At 38.3% G+C, this 16,418-nt stretch overlaps 1 protein-coding gene across 1 annotated transcript in view; it reads left to right on the top strand.

The window, feature by feature from the left end:
• LOC150084834 (proteasome subunit alpha type-3-like) overlaps nucleotides 1-16,418 on the top strand; it is a 114,295-nt gene that overhangs the window by 60,442 nt on the left and 37,435 nt on the right. The window contains exons 5-6 of the mRNA XM_090375578.1: nucleotides 4,515-4,658; nucleotides 16,227-16,292. Of these exons, the coding sequence (XP_090231704.1) occupies nucleotides 4,515-4,658; nucleotides 16,227-16,292 (210 nt within the window). The remainder of the gene's footprint in view (nucleotides 1-4,514; nucleotides 4,659-16,226; nucleotides 16,293-16,418) is intronic.

Raw genomic sequence — 16,418 nt, 5'->3', positions numbered from 1 at the left:
ACTAGAGGGAGTAATACTCTTGATCTGATTATCAGTAGTGATTCTTCATGCATTAGGAATCTGCAGATAAAGGAACCACTGGGTGGCAGTGATCACAGTGTGCTGAAGTGGGATTTACTCAAGGAGGTAACTACCATCAGAGATAAAGGGAAGGGTTTTTGCTTTCGTAAAGGCGACTATGATGGTCTGAGACAGTATTTAAATTCTCCAACTGATGATGTTACCAACAGCAAATTCAAAATGGGAAGCATTCAAGGAACTAATCTTGGAAGCTACCAGGCTTTACATACCAACCAAGAAATATTGTTCAAGGTTCAGGCCTAAATGGTTGTCAGATGAACTAATGAGACATATGGCAGAGAAGAAAAATGCATGGGATACATACAAATTAATGGGTGACATGGAAGCCTATGATAGATATAAGTTGGTCTGTAACCAAGTCACAAAGGAGATTAGGCAGGCAAAGGCAGATTATGAGAAATCCTTGGCAAAGGACGCAAAGAAAAACAGAAAAGAGTTCTTTACCTATTTAAACTCAAGAAGGAAAGGGATGAATCAGATTGGTCCACTGGATGTTGATGGTTCAACAGTTGAGGATCCAGCTCAGGTGGCTAACAATCTAAACGAGTATTTTGCATCTACATTCACACATGAGGAGTTATTCAGGAAGGGGAATGTCGTAGGTGAAGTAAACATTGGCAGTGAGCTAGATTATTTTCTAATAACTGAGAGGAAAGTGGAGGAGAAATTGTTGAGGATAAACATAAAAAAGGCACCCGGGGTGGATGGGATCTATCCAGTTATATTAACAGAGGCAGCAAAGGAAGTAAGCAAACCCCTAGCCATAATTATGAGAGCTTCTTTGGACTCAGGGGAGGTACCCATGGACTGGAGATGTGCAAATGTAACCCCAATTCACAAAGGAGGATCGAAGGCTGACACAAGTAATTATAGACCTGTTAGTTTAACTTCGGTTCCAGGAAAATTAATGGAGGCACTGGTTAAAGAAGCACTGCAGGATCATCTGGACAAGAATTCAGTTATAGCTCAGACATAGCATGGTTTTGTTAAGGGCAGGTCTTGTCTGACCAATTTGATTGGATACTATGATGTAGTCACAAAAGAACTGGATGCAGGGAATAACTTCGATATTATATATTTGGATCTTAGAAAGGCTTTTGATACTGTTGCACATGGAAGACTGCTGCACAAATTGGAGAAGTGTGGCATTGGAGGCAAATTGCTGCTATGGATAAAGGGATGGTTGAGTGGCAGAAGACAGAGAGTGGTAATCAATGGACACTGCTCAACGTGGATTAATGTTATTAGTGGAGTTCCTAAGGGTTCAGTGTTGGGTCCATTGTTGTTTTCTGTATTTATAAATGATATTGATGATGGTGTATCAGGCTTAATGTCCAAGTTTGCAGACGATACCAAGGTTGGCAGGGTTGTTAAGGACACTACTGATACTATGCTGCTGCAACAGGATCTGGAAAGGTTGAGCAGATGGGCTGAAAGGTGGCAAATGAAGTTTAACATTGACAAATGTAAAGTACTACATATGGGAAACAGTAACCCCAGATCAACGTATCAACTCTGTGGTACTACGCTGACAGTGGTAGAGAATGAAAAGAACCTGGGGGTAATTGTGCAGGCAGATATGAAGTTCTCTGAGCAGTGCAGACGAGCTGCAAGAGTAGCTCATGGTGTCTTGTCAATGATATACAGGAATTTTTCTATCAGGGACAGGGATGTGATTATTCCCTTGTATAAGGCATTGGTCAGGCCACACCTTGAGTACTGTATACAGGTCTGGAGGCCTCATTTCAAGAAGGATGTAGAGCTGCTGGAACGAGTACAGAGAAGGGCAACAAGATTAGTGAATGGAACAAAGGGTTGCTCTTACAAAGAAAGGCTTAAGTTTTGCAAATTACAGAGCCTGGAGACTAGGCATCGGCGAGGTGATCTGATAGAGGTGTATAAGGCTTTGAATGGCTTGAGCATGCTCAATGTCGATGGGATTCTTCCTCTTGCTCAGAATAATCACCTGAGAGGGCATAAATTCAAATTGAGGAAGGACGGATGTCGGATAGATGTGCGGAAATTTGCCTTTAGCCAGCGGGCAGTTGGTTTGTGGAATAGACTCCCATCGCTTGTTGTTGAAGTTGATAGTCTAAACAAATTTAAGGCTCAGCTGGACAGGTATTTCGAACGAACGGAGGGGTGAAATGTTAGTAGTGGTTGTTTTTTTTTTTTTTTTTTTTGGCTGATGCTGAATAAGCTTGCTTTCTTGCATCATATGCCTCTACTAATGCTAATGAATCCTGAATATCCCTTTCTTGAATAGAAGTGAAAAGCTCATCTATGCAGTCTTGCTTTATAGTTTGACCTAAGTAATGCTAATTGCTGTCAGAAGTCTATACAATAAACCATCCTGCTCTGTATGAATAACAGCAAAGGTGGTTTCACCTATAAGACCACTGACAAAATATTAGGGGCTAGAAGTTAGGCACACTGGATACCCATCACTTGCAAAATCTGGTTGATGATATAAGAAAGGCCTGGATAGAAGGGATGAATGCTGTGACTGATGGTGGTAGGAACATAGGAATGCGAGTGAGGCAAGGTGAACAGGGAACTGAACCTCTCCAGTATCATCTTGGTGAAGCCATATTTGTGAGAACATCTTTACATGAATGATCTCTTGTCTGCATGTTGTTGTGTTGCAGTGGGACCAGGTGCAGTGTGATAATTCATGAGTAGTGGAAACCTTATGTGCATATGCATGGGCTGTGGCAAAATGTATGAATCAGCCTGCACACATTGGTTTCCTGTACATGAAAGAGTCAATGTAGAAGCCAGTGCACCTAACTAAAACGTCTAGGAAAGAGAAGGGAAGAATTTACTTTACTTTACCAGTGCAAACTGAATGTTCAGTTCAAATGAATTGATGTGCGTGTTAATGCATGGTCCTCTCGGCTGACCTGAATTAAAATAAACTGTCATTCACATAGCAGAATCAGGAGCACAGAGAGGCAAGCTGAAATCTTAGTTTCAAGGACGACCATCAAAAGGTAGAAGATTAGACATGGAAATAACAGAATAAGTAAAGCAAGAAGTGTAGGAAGTCGGTTAACTTAATATTATTATCAATAGTATTGCCAAACTGATGCAAGGAAGTAAGCTTATACAGCACTGGTCAAAATTAAAAAGACTACTTTACTTACCCCATCCCATTTAACAATTTGTCCAATTATTTTTTATTATTCAAACTACCCATGTTACAACATTGGATGAAGAAAAATTTCTGTTATATTATGATACTTTTTTTTTTTTTTTTTTTTTTTTTTTTTCTTCTAAAATAAATCTGAATCAAAATAGGAATTAGCCAAAAGACGAAATTACCTGTATATAACAGAATTTAAGTCCATTTTAACCTGTGGAAGTGAGAGGTAGATAAGAAATTAAGGTATTAATCAAAAAGTAGAATTATAGAAATTATAGTTTCCTGAAAAATAAATGGAACTACAAATTGGAGGCACTGGTAATGAGGAAATAGGGAGTGGGGGAAAAGCCTGGGTTAGCCAAAATTCAGTCTTCTAAGTGAAGCCACATTAAGATGGTATATAGACATTTAGATAGGATAGCAGAAGGGAGATAGCAAGACAGACATTCAAAGCAGAAAAAGAGTATGAATGGTAAGTCCTAGAGAGGCAGACCAAGAAAAACAGTGTCAAGCAAGGTTAGAACATAGTTAATCAGAGAAGTACTATGAAATGTGTTATTTAAGTTCTTTAATAATCGAGGAAAATAAGTTCGTTAAAAACATTGAAAATATTATATTGTGGTATGTGTAGTGAAATGAAAACTGTTATATTGTATATATATATATATTAATTATTAATAATAATAATTAATTAATTATTAATTAAATGGAGAAAGGTTATTTTTTATTTTTTATTTTTTTTTTTACTTTTCACTTCTGTGAATCACAGGGGGGGGGGGAAATCAAATAAGTATTAATAGTGAGGAACACAAATTACGCTTACATTATTAAGAAAGCAATAATGCATACATCACCTAACATGGGGGGGCGCCTCCTTAGCCAGGTGGGAAGGAGCAGCAGTGCATAGCACACGCTTCTTGATTAGACCAGGGTTCGAGCCCGTCACCACCAAATACGGAGAATGCGGAAAGGTCAGGGAATGACCACCGCATATCCCGGAGCAATATGGCCTTAGTTGCTAATGCTCCTAAAAACCAAATAACAAATCACCTAACATGTTGATATATAATTAATTGATAAGGAGATAACAATATTTTCCATTTCTCTTAATCACAGAAAAAAAGAAAAACACATTTAATTTAAGAAAAAAAAATTGGAATAGTCTGGAAATATAATGTACTTCATATATTAACCTACTTGATTTTGAAAGTTAACAGTTCTCAATACTTTTAAGTTACTTGTTTATTAGTAAAATAATTTTTAATTTTTGATTTACTGTATATTTCAGTATCTGAAGGATAGGGTTGCTATGTACATGCATGCTTATACTCTGTATAGTGCAGTGAGACCTTTTGGTTGCAGTGTAATCATGGCATCATATGAAGCAGATGGTCCTCAGTTGCATTGCATTGATCCGTCTGGTATATCATGGGTAAGTTTACAATAGTTTTGTTTTATATAAATTTGCTTTAAATAAGTTTAAGAGTTTTTTAACCTACTCATATTCTGCATGTAAACATTATCACTTAGTATACTTTATAAGATTAAGAGTGGATATTTTTACAACTTTTTTTTCTTTCATAAATCTCATAATCAAAAATACAAACAAAATTGAACAGGTTGTTTTAATCTAATTTTAAAATAAATTTAAACAATGTTTACTGATAACTGCATATAATTCTAGCATCCACTGTATCTTTAATTGTATACGCTATATAATCAAAAGTATTTGGACTCCCATTCACAAATATTGTGTATTGTGCCAAAAGTTCCTATTTGTTCATATCACCGAGCTGATATGTGTACATTGGAGAACATGTTATAAATCTTGTGGATCTGCCTGTGCAGCTGCAGTATATTAGGAGATCGTACTAGTCATCAATTGGAACTTAGACTTTCAATGCAAGATGGTGGATGGATGTTACATCAATAACTGTTCTGTGCATGCAACTACAATTTATTTCAACCCCTTAAAATCCATTGTAGTGGATGGCATTTAAAGATGGAAGACCGTTGGTGATACCTAAATGAAAGAGGTCTGGACAGCCTCAAAGTCACAGAATTGGCAAACCATAAGTTCCAAGAAGGCACGGGAACCTCTGTCAGTGTGTCATCCATCTATGGGCAGCTACATAGCACTTTCACTGCTAGGCCAGCTGCACATAAGCCCAATATCATTCACAAATGTGAAATGGAGTAGTGTAATTCCTGACATTTACAGGCTCTAGAACAGTGGCAGAAAGTGCAATGAAGTGATTAATCTTGCTGCATAATCCTTAGTACCATTCACTACAATTCCATTCAGTCTCCACACTCAAACCTATCCATTGACGTGTTTTGGGTGTGGTGCTTGACTGTATCATCTAGACCATGAAGCTTAAAGCATATTGGTACTTAATTCCAAAAAAACATTTTTGTGTTAATAAACTTCACTTGATTGCAAAAGCTTGGTCCAATTCATGTCCTTAACTGTGGCACTTCCCTTGTCAGTCAAGTGCATTGCACAATCCAACATGTCAGAAGTGTGCAGTATGAAACAAGTCTGCCACAACAGCTGTTTGTTTTCTTAACTTTTTGATTTATATGTTAAAAGAATGATTCCACAGAGAAATTTTAATTTTAACTGAGATATCAAAATGAATACTTGTATAAAAAGATGTGTGTATATATTACAAAAAAATAACTTAATTTTTTTAAAGAACATTTGTAAATTTATGGGCAGTTGGCAACACTGGTTATATGATAACAGTGAAGAGATGAAATAAAGTTCACATGCTTTACTGTATTAAATTTTTGATCATTGGAATCACTAAAGGCCAAATATCGGGAAAGAAAGGCTTAGGTTTATATTCAGCTTAATGACAAATATTCTTATCCATAGTTCTGCCTTAGCCACTAATATATTTTTAAATTGTAAAGCATTATCTTTGAAGTTGAATTCACTATACATTTAAAAATCTGAGACACTTCCAGGGCCCAGGTCAGCTGTTTCAAAGGTTACTGGCTTCTCACTAGCTGGTGGATGGTCTCTATTAGCATATGTGCCAACCTGTGAATAATGTCAGTTTGTCTCAGTGAGCAGCCAAGCAGTGTGTGGGAGTAAGACTTCCATTTAAACATATGACCACTGTTAATGTGTGCCTTCAATCCCTATAACCGGGCAGAGCCAGAACTAGAGTGGGGCGCCAGCTCCAGGTGCAGGAATTTAAGGGCACATCAGACCAATGATATATTTTAAAATTGCTTCATTTTTGATTTAATTACAGTCGAACCTGTGTTTAACAAACTTCTTTATAGCGAATTTTTTGAATTCCTTTTGGTAATTACATTTAAAAGTTTTCATATAACAAAGAAAATTTCCACATAACGAACGGATTATGAGAGGCTTAACTTTGTATGCTTTGTTTCCACCTCTGGCCTTTAGGCAATTTAAGAAATTAGAAAGCGCGAATTAAGGGTTAAAGGGATTACCGTTCCGCAATGTAAGCGGAACGTAAGACGTATGCAGCCACATATCCCACATATTGAGAAGTCATGCTGGTCAGCTGCTGTCTATAGCCAGTCAAAAGATTAAGGCGCATTCCCAACACAGATAATAGCTTCTGGTCAACTTGTGTTCTTTGTTCAAAATAAAAATAAAAATTTTATTAAAAGAAATACTCCATTATCTTTGTACGTGCTACTTATGATTCCAGAAATTTTTATTATTTTGTGAGAGTGAAAAAAATTATAAATTTGGGATTTATAATCATTTATGGAAAAAAATATCAGGGAAGAACCACTTTACAAATTTCGAAAATAACAGATTAATCCAATTACAAACTTCTATAAAGTGTGGCCTGTTTTGTAATGTCACACCTCTGAGCTTTTTGGTTTGTCCTCCAGTGGTTAGCACTGCAGGACAAACAAAATTTTTCAAATATCTGTTGAAATATCAACAGATATTTGGAAAAATCAGGATATAAAATATCTGTTTTCTAATTTCTTTGTAGTTATATGTACTTTCTTTGCATTTTTAGAGAATTAAATTCTATGTAGATATAAATGAATATTTGTAAGTTTTTTCTTTGATATTTTTGTTTTATTATATTCATTGTATTATTTAAATTATTTTATTAATAAATATATGCAAATCGTAAACCGTTGCAATAGTAATTTTTATAAATTCATAACGATTGCAGAAGCGTAAAGTGTGTTGTTGTCATACAGCACCAGAGATTCCTCCCCATCTCCACGATGCTTACATTGTAGGTGAACCAGTTCGCTAGGAAATGCCAGAAATTTAAAAGTGTGTTGGAACTGTTCATGTGTGGTGTCATATACTGTTTGTTCATCTGGTCATTTAGCCGCTGGGTGCCAAAGACGCTGCCCCAAAGTATACATATAAGTATCGAATTTAACTAATACTACTAATGAAAATACGGTGTACCCTGGGAGCGATACATGTGTTGAACAAAGGGTGGAAGAAAGGAAAAGAAAAAAGTGTAACGAAATAAAATGAAAAGAAAAGAACGAAATGCAAATTTTGAAAAAACAATGACCAAGGTAGAAATAGCATTGCAGTATCTTTCATAAGTTTTGTGTCTTCTTCAGAGGTCATCCACCAAAATTATGAAAAAGAACAGCAGTGCTCTTACTTCTATGGATCGGGTGGTGGACTGATCTTCCGATCGACTCACCTTTGTTTTGATCGCTAGACAAATCGCCTTTGTGGCAATTTGTCTAGCGATCGTAATGCAGCGATTCCCTGACCATTATTGGCCTTGTGGTCCTCTGTTGAGATGGGGCATAATGGTCAGTCTATTTTTTGGTTTATTTTTGTTTTATTTTACTGTAGTGGTCTAGATCTCTGTTGGTGATATTTCACGTAAATTTGGACCTGGTGCCCGTCAGAGGAGGTGCGGTTAAATTTCTATTTTAATTGGCTTTCAAAATTTAATGAATTATTATTTATTCTTATAATTAGATGTTCTAAATTATCTTTAGAGATTTTCTGCTGCAATATTTTTACTCTTGTTATCCCTCTCTTCCCTCCCTGTTTCGTTTGATTCTTAAGTTTAATTTCGACTTTTTCGCTCTTGTCTTGCCATACTGCTGGCATTATTTTATATTTTATTTATCTTTTTACTCTCATTCTAATTTATTTGTATATACATATAAAAATATATATATATATAAATGCATCTTTATTTTGCATTGGCATAGGGATAGTGTCGCTTGAGTTGCTAGGTTGAGTTATGAGCGTAAAATAATTTAGTCATATTTAATTTTTGGTGTGTGGAGCTTTCGCTGGCGTGTAGATAGAAAGGGAGGGGAGGCAGAAGGCTGGGGCCAATAGGGTAGGTGGCCTCAGCTTTCAGTGGGGCATGCTCATGCCCCACCAGGAGGAAAGCAAGAAGGGAGTGGGAGGGGACAAAAGATCCTCCCCCAGGGAGTTTGGATTAAAGGATGAAGAGCGTGAGAGTGCTCTCTTTAGTTCACCGTATGGCTGTTGGCAGCAGCTGCTGCATTTCTAATTTCAGGTTTGTCACACATGGGGCAAGCCCCATCCTCGTATTCCTCATCTTTGATTTTGGTCCTTGTGCTGTCCTGTCTGGTGTTCAGGATGGAATCTGGTTTCTGTCTCAATGGTGGTGCAGTCAATCACAGATGATGATCAGGGTCTTTCTCCTGATGAAGAGGTCCTGTGCAACTTGAGATATTGCTCTGTATTCGTCCTCCGTGTCTATAAAGGTAATTCCGGGTCTCCATTTCACCACATGTACAGTTGGGGTCGTCGATGAGTCCTAATCTGTACAGCTTTTCATTGTAGGGTCCATGTCCAGTTATCAGGGAAGTCAAATGGTATCCCGGGAAGTACCAGGCTAGTTGGTTTAGATATATTTTTCGGAGATCCATTATGAATTTCTTTATTTTGCCCTTGGTGGTCTCCATTCATCTCGACTGCCAAAGGTTTAAAAGGTGGTTCTGTAGTCTTACTTTCTCATTTTTCAGGTTTCCCATCGGATCAGTCATATAGCCCTGATGAGTGGCAGCCACTCCCCTAGCTAACAAGAACAGCAGTCCTGCCCGAACAGCCTCCAAATCTAGCAGGAGCACATCGGCTATTGCCTGTATAGCTGGGGTATTAACTGTGCTGCAAACACACATTGTTCTTAGAAGTATGGTCCTGTGGGTCATTTCTAGTATTCTTTTGTTTACTGCCAGTGCTGTTTTTTTTGGAACCACACTGCGGCGACGTAGGTGATTGCCGGTAAGAAGGTTGTTTTGTAATATAGCACGAAGATTTTTCCTTTAGTCCCCAGTCTTTCCTTGTGATTCTAGCTACCAGCCCGGAGTATCCTCTAATTTTTTTCCTTATATATTTCAAGTGCAGCTGGACGTTAAGTTGTTATCCAAGATAACGCTCAAGTACTTCAATTGATTTATGAACTTGATAGTTACATTATTGGTTTTGATTTTCCGGGGCTGTCGCAGATTTAAGGTCCCTTTGAGGAGGATTAATGAGGTTTTGTCTGGCGATATTCTTAGCTGGTTCTTTGATGCCCATTGCTGTAACTGCTGCAGTGCTTGATTTTCCAGTGCTTCCAGTTCAGCCCTGGAGTCCACCTCCACTGTCAGTGTGAGGTCATCAGCAAAGGCGAGCACCCCCACAGGTCCCAGATCCATCTTCAGGAACTCATCTAGGACCATGTTCCACAGGAGCAGCCCCAACACCGACCCCTGCGGACATCCTCTGTGTACTTCTCTTTTGATTCTTTGGTAGTGTACATTGATCTCCACTCTTTGCATTAGTTAGTTTTGTGTGGCTTTGTACAGGTTGAGCAGCACCCCAGCCTCCTGCAACCTTGCCAAGACGCTTGGCCACCAAAGTGAGTGAAACGCCCCGGCAAAGTCAACAGAGATGAGCAGTAAATACTTTCAACTGCAGTACTGTGCAATTCTGAGCAGATACCCCAGTGCGTCGACATTTGAGGACCCCTGGTCTAAAGCCATACTGGTTACCTGCGTGGAGGCCTGCTGCTTCATAGTTCGTTATAATTCTCGCATGAAGTAGCCTTTCAAACAGTTTACTTGCCACTGGGAGCAGTGCGATGAGTCAGTAGGCCTCCGAATTTTTAGTAGGGTTTTTCAGAATTAATTTTAGATTAGCTGTTTTCCATGCTGTTGGAAAAAGTCCTGTTTCCAGCCATCTATTGTATAGTGTACGGAGAAGGTGCAGCTCATAGTCAAGGCCAGGGAATTTTACATTTCTTATGAAGAACTCAGTAGTGGCCTCACTGAGTTCTTCCAGTGTAAAGAGGGGCTCAGTTGATGTTGCTCTCGCATATCTACTGCTGTGCCGGCGGGGCTGGTTTGGTTTTTGAAAGATTGTGTCGAGTATGTTGTTCATCAACTGCTCCCAGGTCTTGGTGGTGGTGACCACCACTACCTTATTGGTGGTTACCCTATACACAAAGCCCCCAGGGGTCAGTGTTGCCTGCAGTGGATACCAAAAGCTCCCAAGAGTGCCTTTTACTTATTTTTATGGCATCAGTATATCTGTTTCGAATTTGCCTATGTCTGTCTCAGGGCTTCGACCTCACTTGGTGGCTATGTTCTTCGAGCCCTCTTTCCTTGCTTTGTTCATTTGCCACTGGAGGGTGGCAATGTCCCGGGTTGTTCCATGGGTGCAGAGACTGAGGTTTGTTCTTAACTGCTGTTGCTAGTACAGTGTAATACAAAGTCCAATACAAAGAGCTAATAGCTCTTTGTATTGGACCAGTCTGCTTTGGCAACTGTATATCTGTAGTGTATTTGCTTCACCGTTGTTGCCCTAGTTGGCGTTTTTGTTATCTTATAGGTAATGACTCGATGGTCCGAGGTGGTCCATGCTTCCTCCACCCTCCAGTCAGCCAATTGGTTCGCCAGGTTCCTAGTTGCTAGGGTGATGTTGATAGTGGCCTCCCAGAGGGTGTTGCAGAATGTTGGCAGGTGGTGTGGTTGATTCAGTACAGTAAAGTGGAATCCTATCATGTAGTTTTCCAGTATCTGTCCATTTGTAGTTCCTCTTCTATCAGCAGTGGCGCTGCGCCATAGCACCAAATATGGAGAATGCGGAAAGGTCAGGGAATGACCACCGCATATCCCCAGAGCAATATGGCCTTAGTTGCTAATGCTCCTAAAAACCCAACAGCTGTGCCATAGTGGGGGGTGGCAGTGTGTTCTGGAGGTGACACAGGTAGTTTATTGTGATCTCTATGCCCTGTCCTGGCCTGCTATAGAGGGCCACTACATAGGAGCCCAGTGCTGTTATAAGTTGGGCATATGCACAGTTGGCTTATTTTTGTTGCAGTGATGTTAGTGTTTCTGACTAGGATCGCTACTCATGAAGTATCCTCCTCCATGTGGATAGTTTTATATTGCAGTGGGCACCCCACTACCCACTTTGTGTGAATGTGTGGCTGCAGTATTATTACGTCGGTGTTTTCCTTGTCAGCCTCGACCCTGATTTGGTCTGCCACTGTTTTTGCTCATTGGGCATTTGTCTGAATTATCTTATCATTGTTGTGTTGTATTTTTTAATTCTTGTCCCCATAATCGATCCTGTTCTAGTACAGTGAAACTTCTCCTAACGGACACCTCTCATTAACAGACATCTCTCTCTCTACAACGGACATTTTCAAATTCCCCAACTCACTTCCATTGGTTTTAACGTGTTTGCAGCTTCTGTCTAGCGGACATTCTCTGTAACGGACGCGGACAGGCAATCTGCACTGTTTCGTTTAGATTAGCACTTAATTTGATCTCCCCATAACGGACAGCAGGCGAGCTCACAGCCCTTTTTCTAGGAATGTTTCTTCCACGTATTGCCCCAATCGTGTGTTTATTTTCTATTTCCGATTCTCTGAATTTTATCAAGGTTTACATCATGGTTCTAAACCCTTTTTCAAGAATTTTAAGGCACGTGTAAAACTTCTGATGAATTCGGTGTGTGCAGGGGGGAGAAATATGGTCGGCCTTTCGTCGTTTCAATTTTGAGTTTTGTTCAGTGTCGTATGAAGTGCATAATGTCTTCTCGTAAACATTTAACTTTAAAAGATAAAGTCAAATTCATTAATGCGTATGATCGGCAAAAAAATAGTGTTCGCAATCTCGCTGCAAAATTCTAAATCGGGAAGACGCAGGTAAGCGACATCCTAAAGAAAAAAAATGAACTGCTCAAACAATTTTGGCAACACGGAAATGATCAGGTTCAAAAATCATTCCCGAAAACTGTTGGACTTCAAATTTGTCGTGCACGTGCTAAAAAAATTCCCATTAATAGGCTTATTATTAGGGAAAAGGCTTTGGAGATTGCGAAATCTATGGGAGTAAATGAGTTCAAAGCTTCTGTGGGATGGCTAGACAAGTTCAAAACTCGGCATAAAATTTCTTGGAAAACCGTAAGTGGTGAAGGTGGATCTGTTGATACTGGGGTTGTAACAGAGTGGACCGTCAAATTGGAAGATTTATGTCGTGATTTTGAAGCTAAGGATATTTACAACTGAGACGAAACAGGGTTGTTTTTTTAAAGCTCTTCCTGAAAAAACAATGAGTCTAAAAAACGAAAAGTGCCGGGGCGGAAAAATTTCTAAGGAACGCTTGACTGTACTATTGTGTACAAATATGCTGGGAGACTTTGAACAACCTCTTTTTATAGGAAACCCACAAAATCCTCGTTGTTTCAAGGGCATAAAGTTGAATCTTTTGGATGTTGACTGGAAGTCTAATAAAAAAGCGTGGATGACACGAGATATCATGAGCGAATGGATAAGTCACTTTAACCAAAACATGATTCGTCAAAACAGAAAAATTATTCTTTTCATGGATAATGCTGCATCTCACCCGCACATTGAATTGTCCAACATTCAAATCGTTTTTCTGCCACCAAACACATCTGCAGTGTCAGCCCTTGGATCAAGGGATAATAAAAAATTTTAAACTTCACTACAGAAAACGTGTTTTAAGACATCTCATTGCAAACATGAACGATGTAACATGTGCGAATGACCTTGCAAAGAAAATCAGCATCCTAGATGCGATTCAATGGATTTCCTCTTCAGTAAATGCAATTAGAAAACAAACTGTCATGAACTGTTTTGTAAAGTTTGGCTTCTCAAACGCAAAAATTGAAGTTGTGAACAGCAATGTGGAGCACCAAGAAGAACAAGAACTTCAACATCTATTGATAATGTACGATACTTCCGCTACAAGTGACCCTGGCTACAAAGATATAAACTCAAACCTCACTACAGAAGATGGTGCTCTAGATATCAACGACATTATCATCGATATTTTTCAAGAAGTTCCTCGTGAGGATGAAGAAATGGAAGGAGGTCATTATGTCGAAGAACATATTAACGACGAACCACCGATGAAAATAGAAGAAGCGCTCATACAAATCAATCGTTTAAAAATTTTTTTCACCGCTGAAGAAGATACTGAAGGACTTTCAATGGTTTCTTCACTCCAAACAAATGTTGAAAACAAAATTATCAGCCGGAAGAAGGTGCAGAAGAAAATAAGTGATTACTGTATGTATTTTTCTTAAGATAAAGTCATAATATGCGTAGCACAATTGTATGTATATTATTTACAAAAATATTGTGCAAAATCTGTAATAATTTAATTTAATTTTACATTAAATGTTTAACGATTTTCTTTATCTCTTGTGTATGTGTGTAGTGCATTATAGCCTAAGTTGCTGATGCACCAACAAATTTAACAACAACAACAACATCTTGTGTATGTAATTGTATATTATTTACAAAAATATTGTTCAAAATCTGTATATATTTTAATTTAATTTTACATTAAACGTTTAACAATTTTTCTTTCTTTCTTTTTTTTTTTCTCCCTCAGACTTCTTGTTAGTGGACACTTCTCTTTAACGGACACATTTTCGTTCCCCGTGGCTGTCCGTTAAAAGGAAGTTTCACTGTATATGCTCTTTTCCTTTAGGTACATTGGGCACGTGGGGTCCCTGATTGAATGCGCATGTTCCATTTTCATTGTCTTATAGTTTACTTAGGTGGCTTCTCTGTCTTTATGCGGGCAGTCCTTAAAGTTGTGTCCCTTCTCTGCGCAGTGGCCGAACTTGCAGCATCTAAAGCATTTTGGAACTGCCACTCGTTCCCGAAAACAGAAACTGCCCCACTCAATGTACAACCCTGGTCTATCCTTCAGGACTTGCCAGTCCTCCAGAATGAGGTCCACACTCCAGTTGTTATTTATTCCCCCCCTCTTGCTTTGATACGAAACTTTGGGATTATTACGTCATGTGTTTCCTTGCCCAGTATTTCTCTTTGTAGATTTCTTTGGCCAGTTGTTCAGCTGTGACTTCTGGATTGACGTCATAAATTAAAATTGCTGGCCCCTTCCTTTTGGGTGGTTGTGCTGCTAAGCCAAGGGCATCAATCTTTGGGTTATCCATGATGCTCTGCACTTCTTGTCTGGTCTCTGTCTCGATCACTAATCCTATGTCTCTCATTTTTCATATGCGTTTTATTCTTGTTTCCCTGAGGTCCTCCCTCATATTATTGATTATTTTTGTTTTTAGTACCTCGCTTGTGGGGATCTTGCCTGACTCCTTTGGTCGGAGTATCACCAAATTTGGTGTCGGTAACAGCGCTTTCTTCTTCTGGTGCATCTCTGTAGTTAGTTGTGTTTCGGTTTCTTTTGGGATCCTCAGCACTTCTGAGTATGTCGGGGTGCGCTGTGACATTGGTTTTCCCCGCATTCTATATAGGTTTGCAGCCATGCAACAGCTGTCTCGTTCTCTACATATGTGTCATTGAGTATTGTTTCCATTTTGTGGAATATGGTCACAATTTGTGACCTCAGACCTGTGGATATTCTGTTGGGATGATCTCTGAATACATTTTTGAGAGCCATTTTCATTATGAGTGTCTTCTCATAGACTGAGTCCCTCCAGCAAGGCACGGTTCAGTTGTAGGTCCTACTGTTTGTCATCATTGTTTGAGTCTTTTACTCAAACAATGACCCAAAACAGTGAGAAAATTACCTCACTTTGGACTGGAGAAAGTCAAGTTGCAAAGAGAGGAAGTCAAAGAGCTCCAAGTGATTAGTGGAGTTAGGAGAACAGTAGAGACAACAGATGAATTTGACACAATGAGGTAGAGAGATTTTAAGCCATAGAAGATCGAAAAGAGGAGATTCCAAATTAACAAGTCTCTGACGGAATATCGGAACAGACATATGCACAAGTACCACCTTTGTGCGAAAGGAATCATACAGCGAATAATTTGGGCAACTGAGATGAGCAGTAGTTGAATCAACTGATAACTGAGATTCTGTCAGAAAAAGTACATGGGGTTTGGCAGACTGCAAGTGGAAATGGACATCATTGAGATTAGAATTGAGACCATGTATATTTGTGAAATGAACTAGGAAGTGTTTGGGAGGTTTAGATCTTTTTGCTACCAAAATATTAACACAATGGATTCAGCACACAAAATACATATAAGTAACAATTAAATGTAAATATAGAAATGTTTCACATGACAGTATTCATTCCATTTTCCTGATTATTAAAATAATGTACAATATATTGAGTTAGAGGCATTGTGTGGCAATGTTATTACCAATTATTATTATTTAAGGAAACACAGTTACACTACTTGAATTAATCAATTTACTGAATACTAAATACAAGAATTTTTTCAACACTTGGTTATTTCCAGTTTGTCCATCAAATTACTTAGTAGGCACTATTTTGAAACCCACTTTGGGATTTTATCATCAGGTCCAAAAATATCATATAACCTTTTAAATTATTTTTCCTTTTATTATATAAATAATAAAATTATTTATTAAAATTATTAATAAAATTAATAAAAAATTAATAAAATTCCTTTTATAAATAATTAAGCATACTAATTGTAAGAATTTTTTTCTTTTTGCTTTTGTTTTAATAAAACTTGACATGCTCAAATTAAAGACATACTTTTTTTAAAAGGGATATTATGGTTGTGCAATAGGAAAAGCTCGACAGGCAGCCAAAACAGAAATGGAAAAATTGAAGGTATGTAGACAATTTATAAGTGTTCCTTTGTGTGAATATTCCCACAACCCACCTAACACCATTAGCACTATAAATAAAATATATTAGCACTAGTTCTTGCATCACCAAAATAGTTAAGCAAACACT

The sequence above is a fragment of the Mastigoproctus giganteus genome, chromosome 6 (assembly GCF_048544385.1).
Source record: "Mastigoproctus giganteus isolate SK-2022 chromosome 6, ASM4854438v1, whole genome shotgun sequence".
Classification (NCBI taxonomy): domain Eukaryota; kingdom Metazoa; phylum Arthropoda; class Arachnida; order Uropygi; family Thelyphonidae; genus Mastigoproctus; species Mastigoproctus giganteus.
Note: the sequence above shows the minus strand (reverse complement) of the source record. Positions and strands in the feature narration are given on the sequence as shown.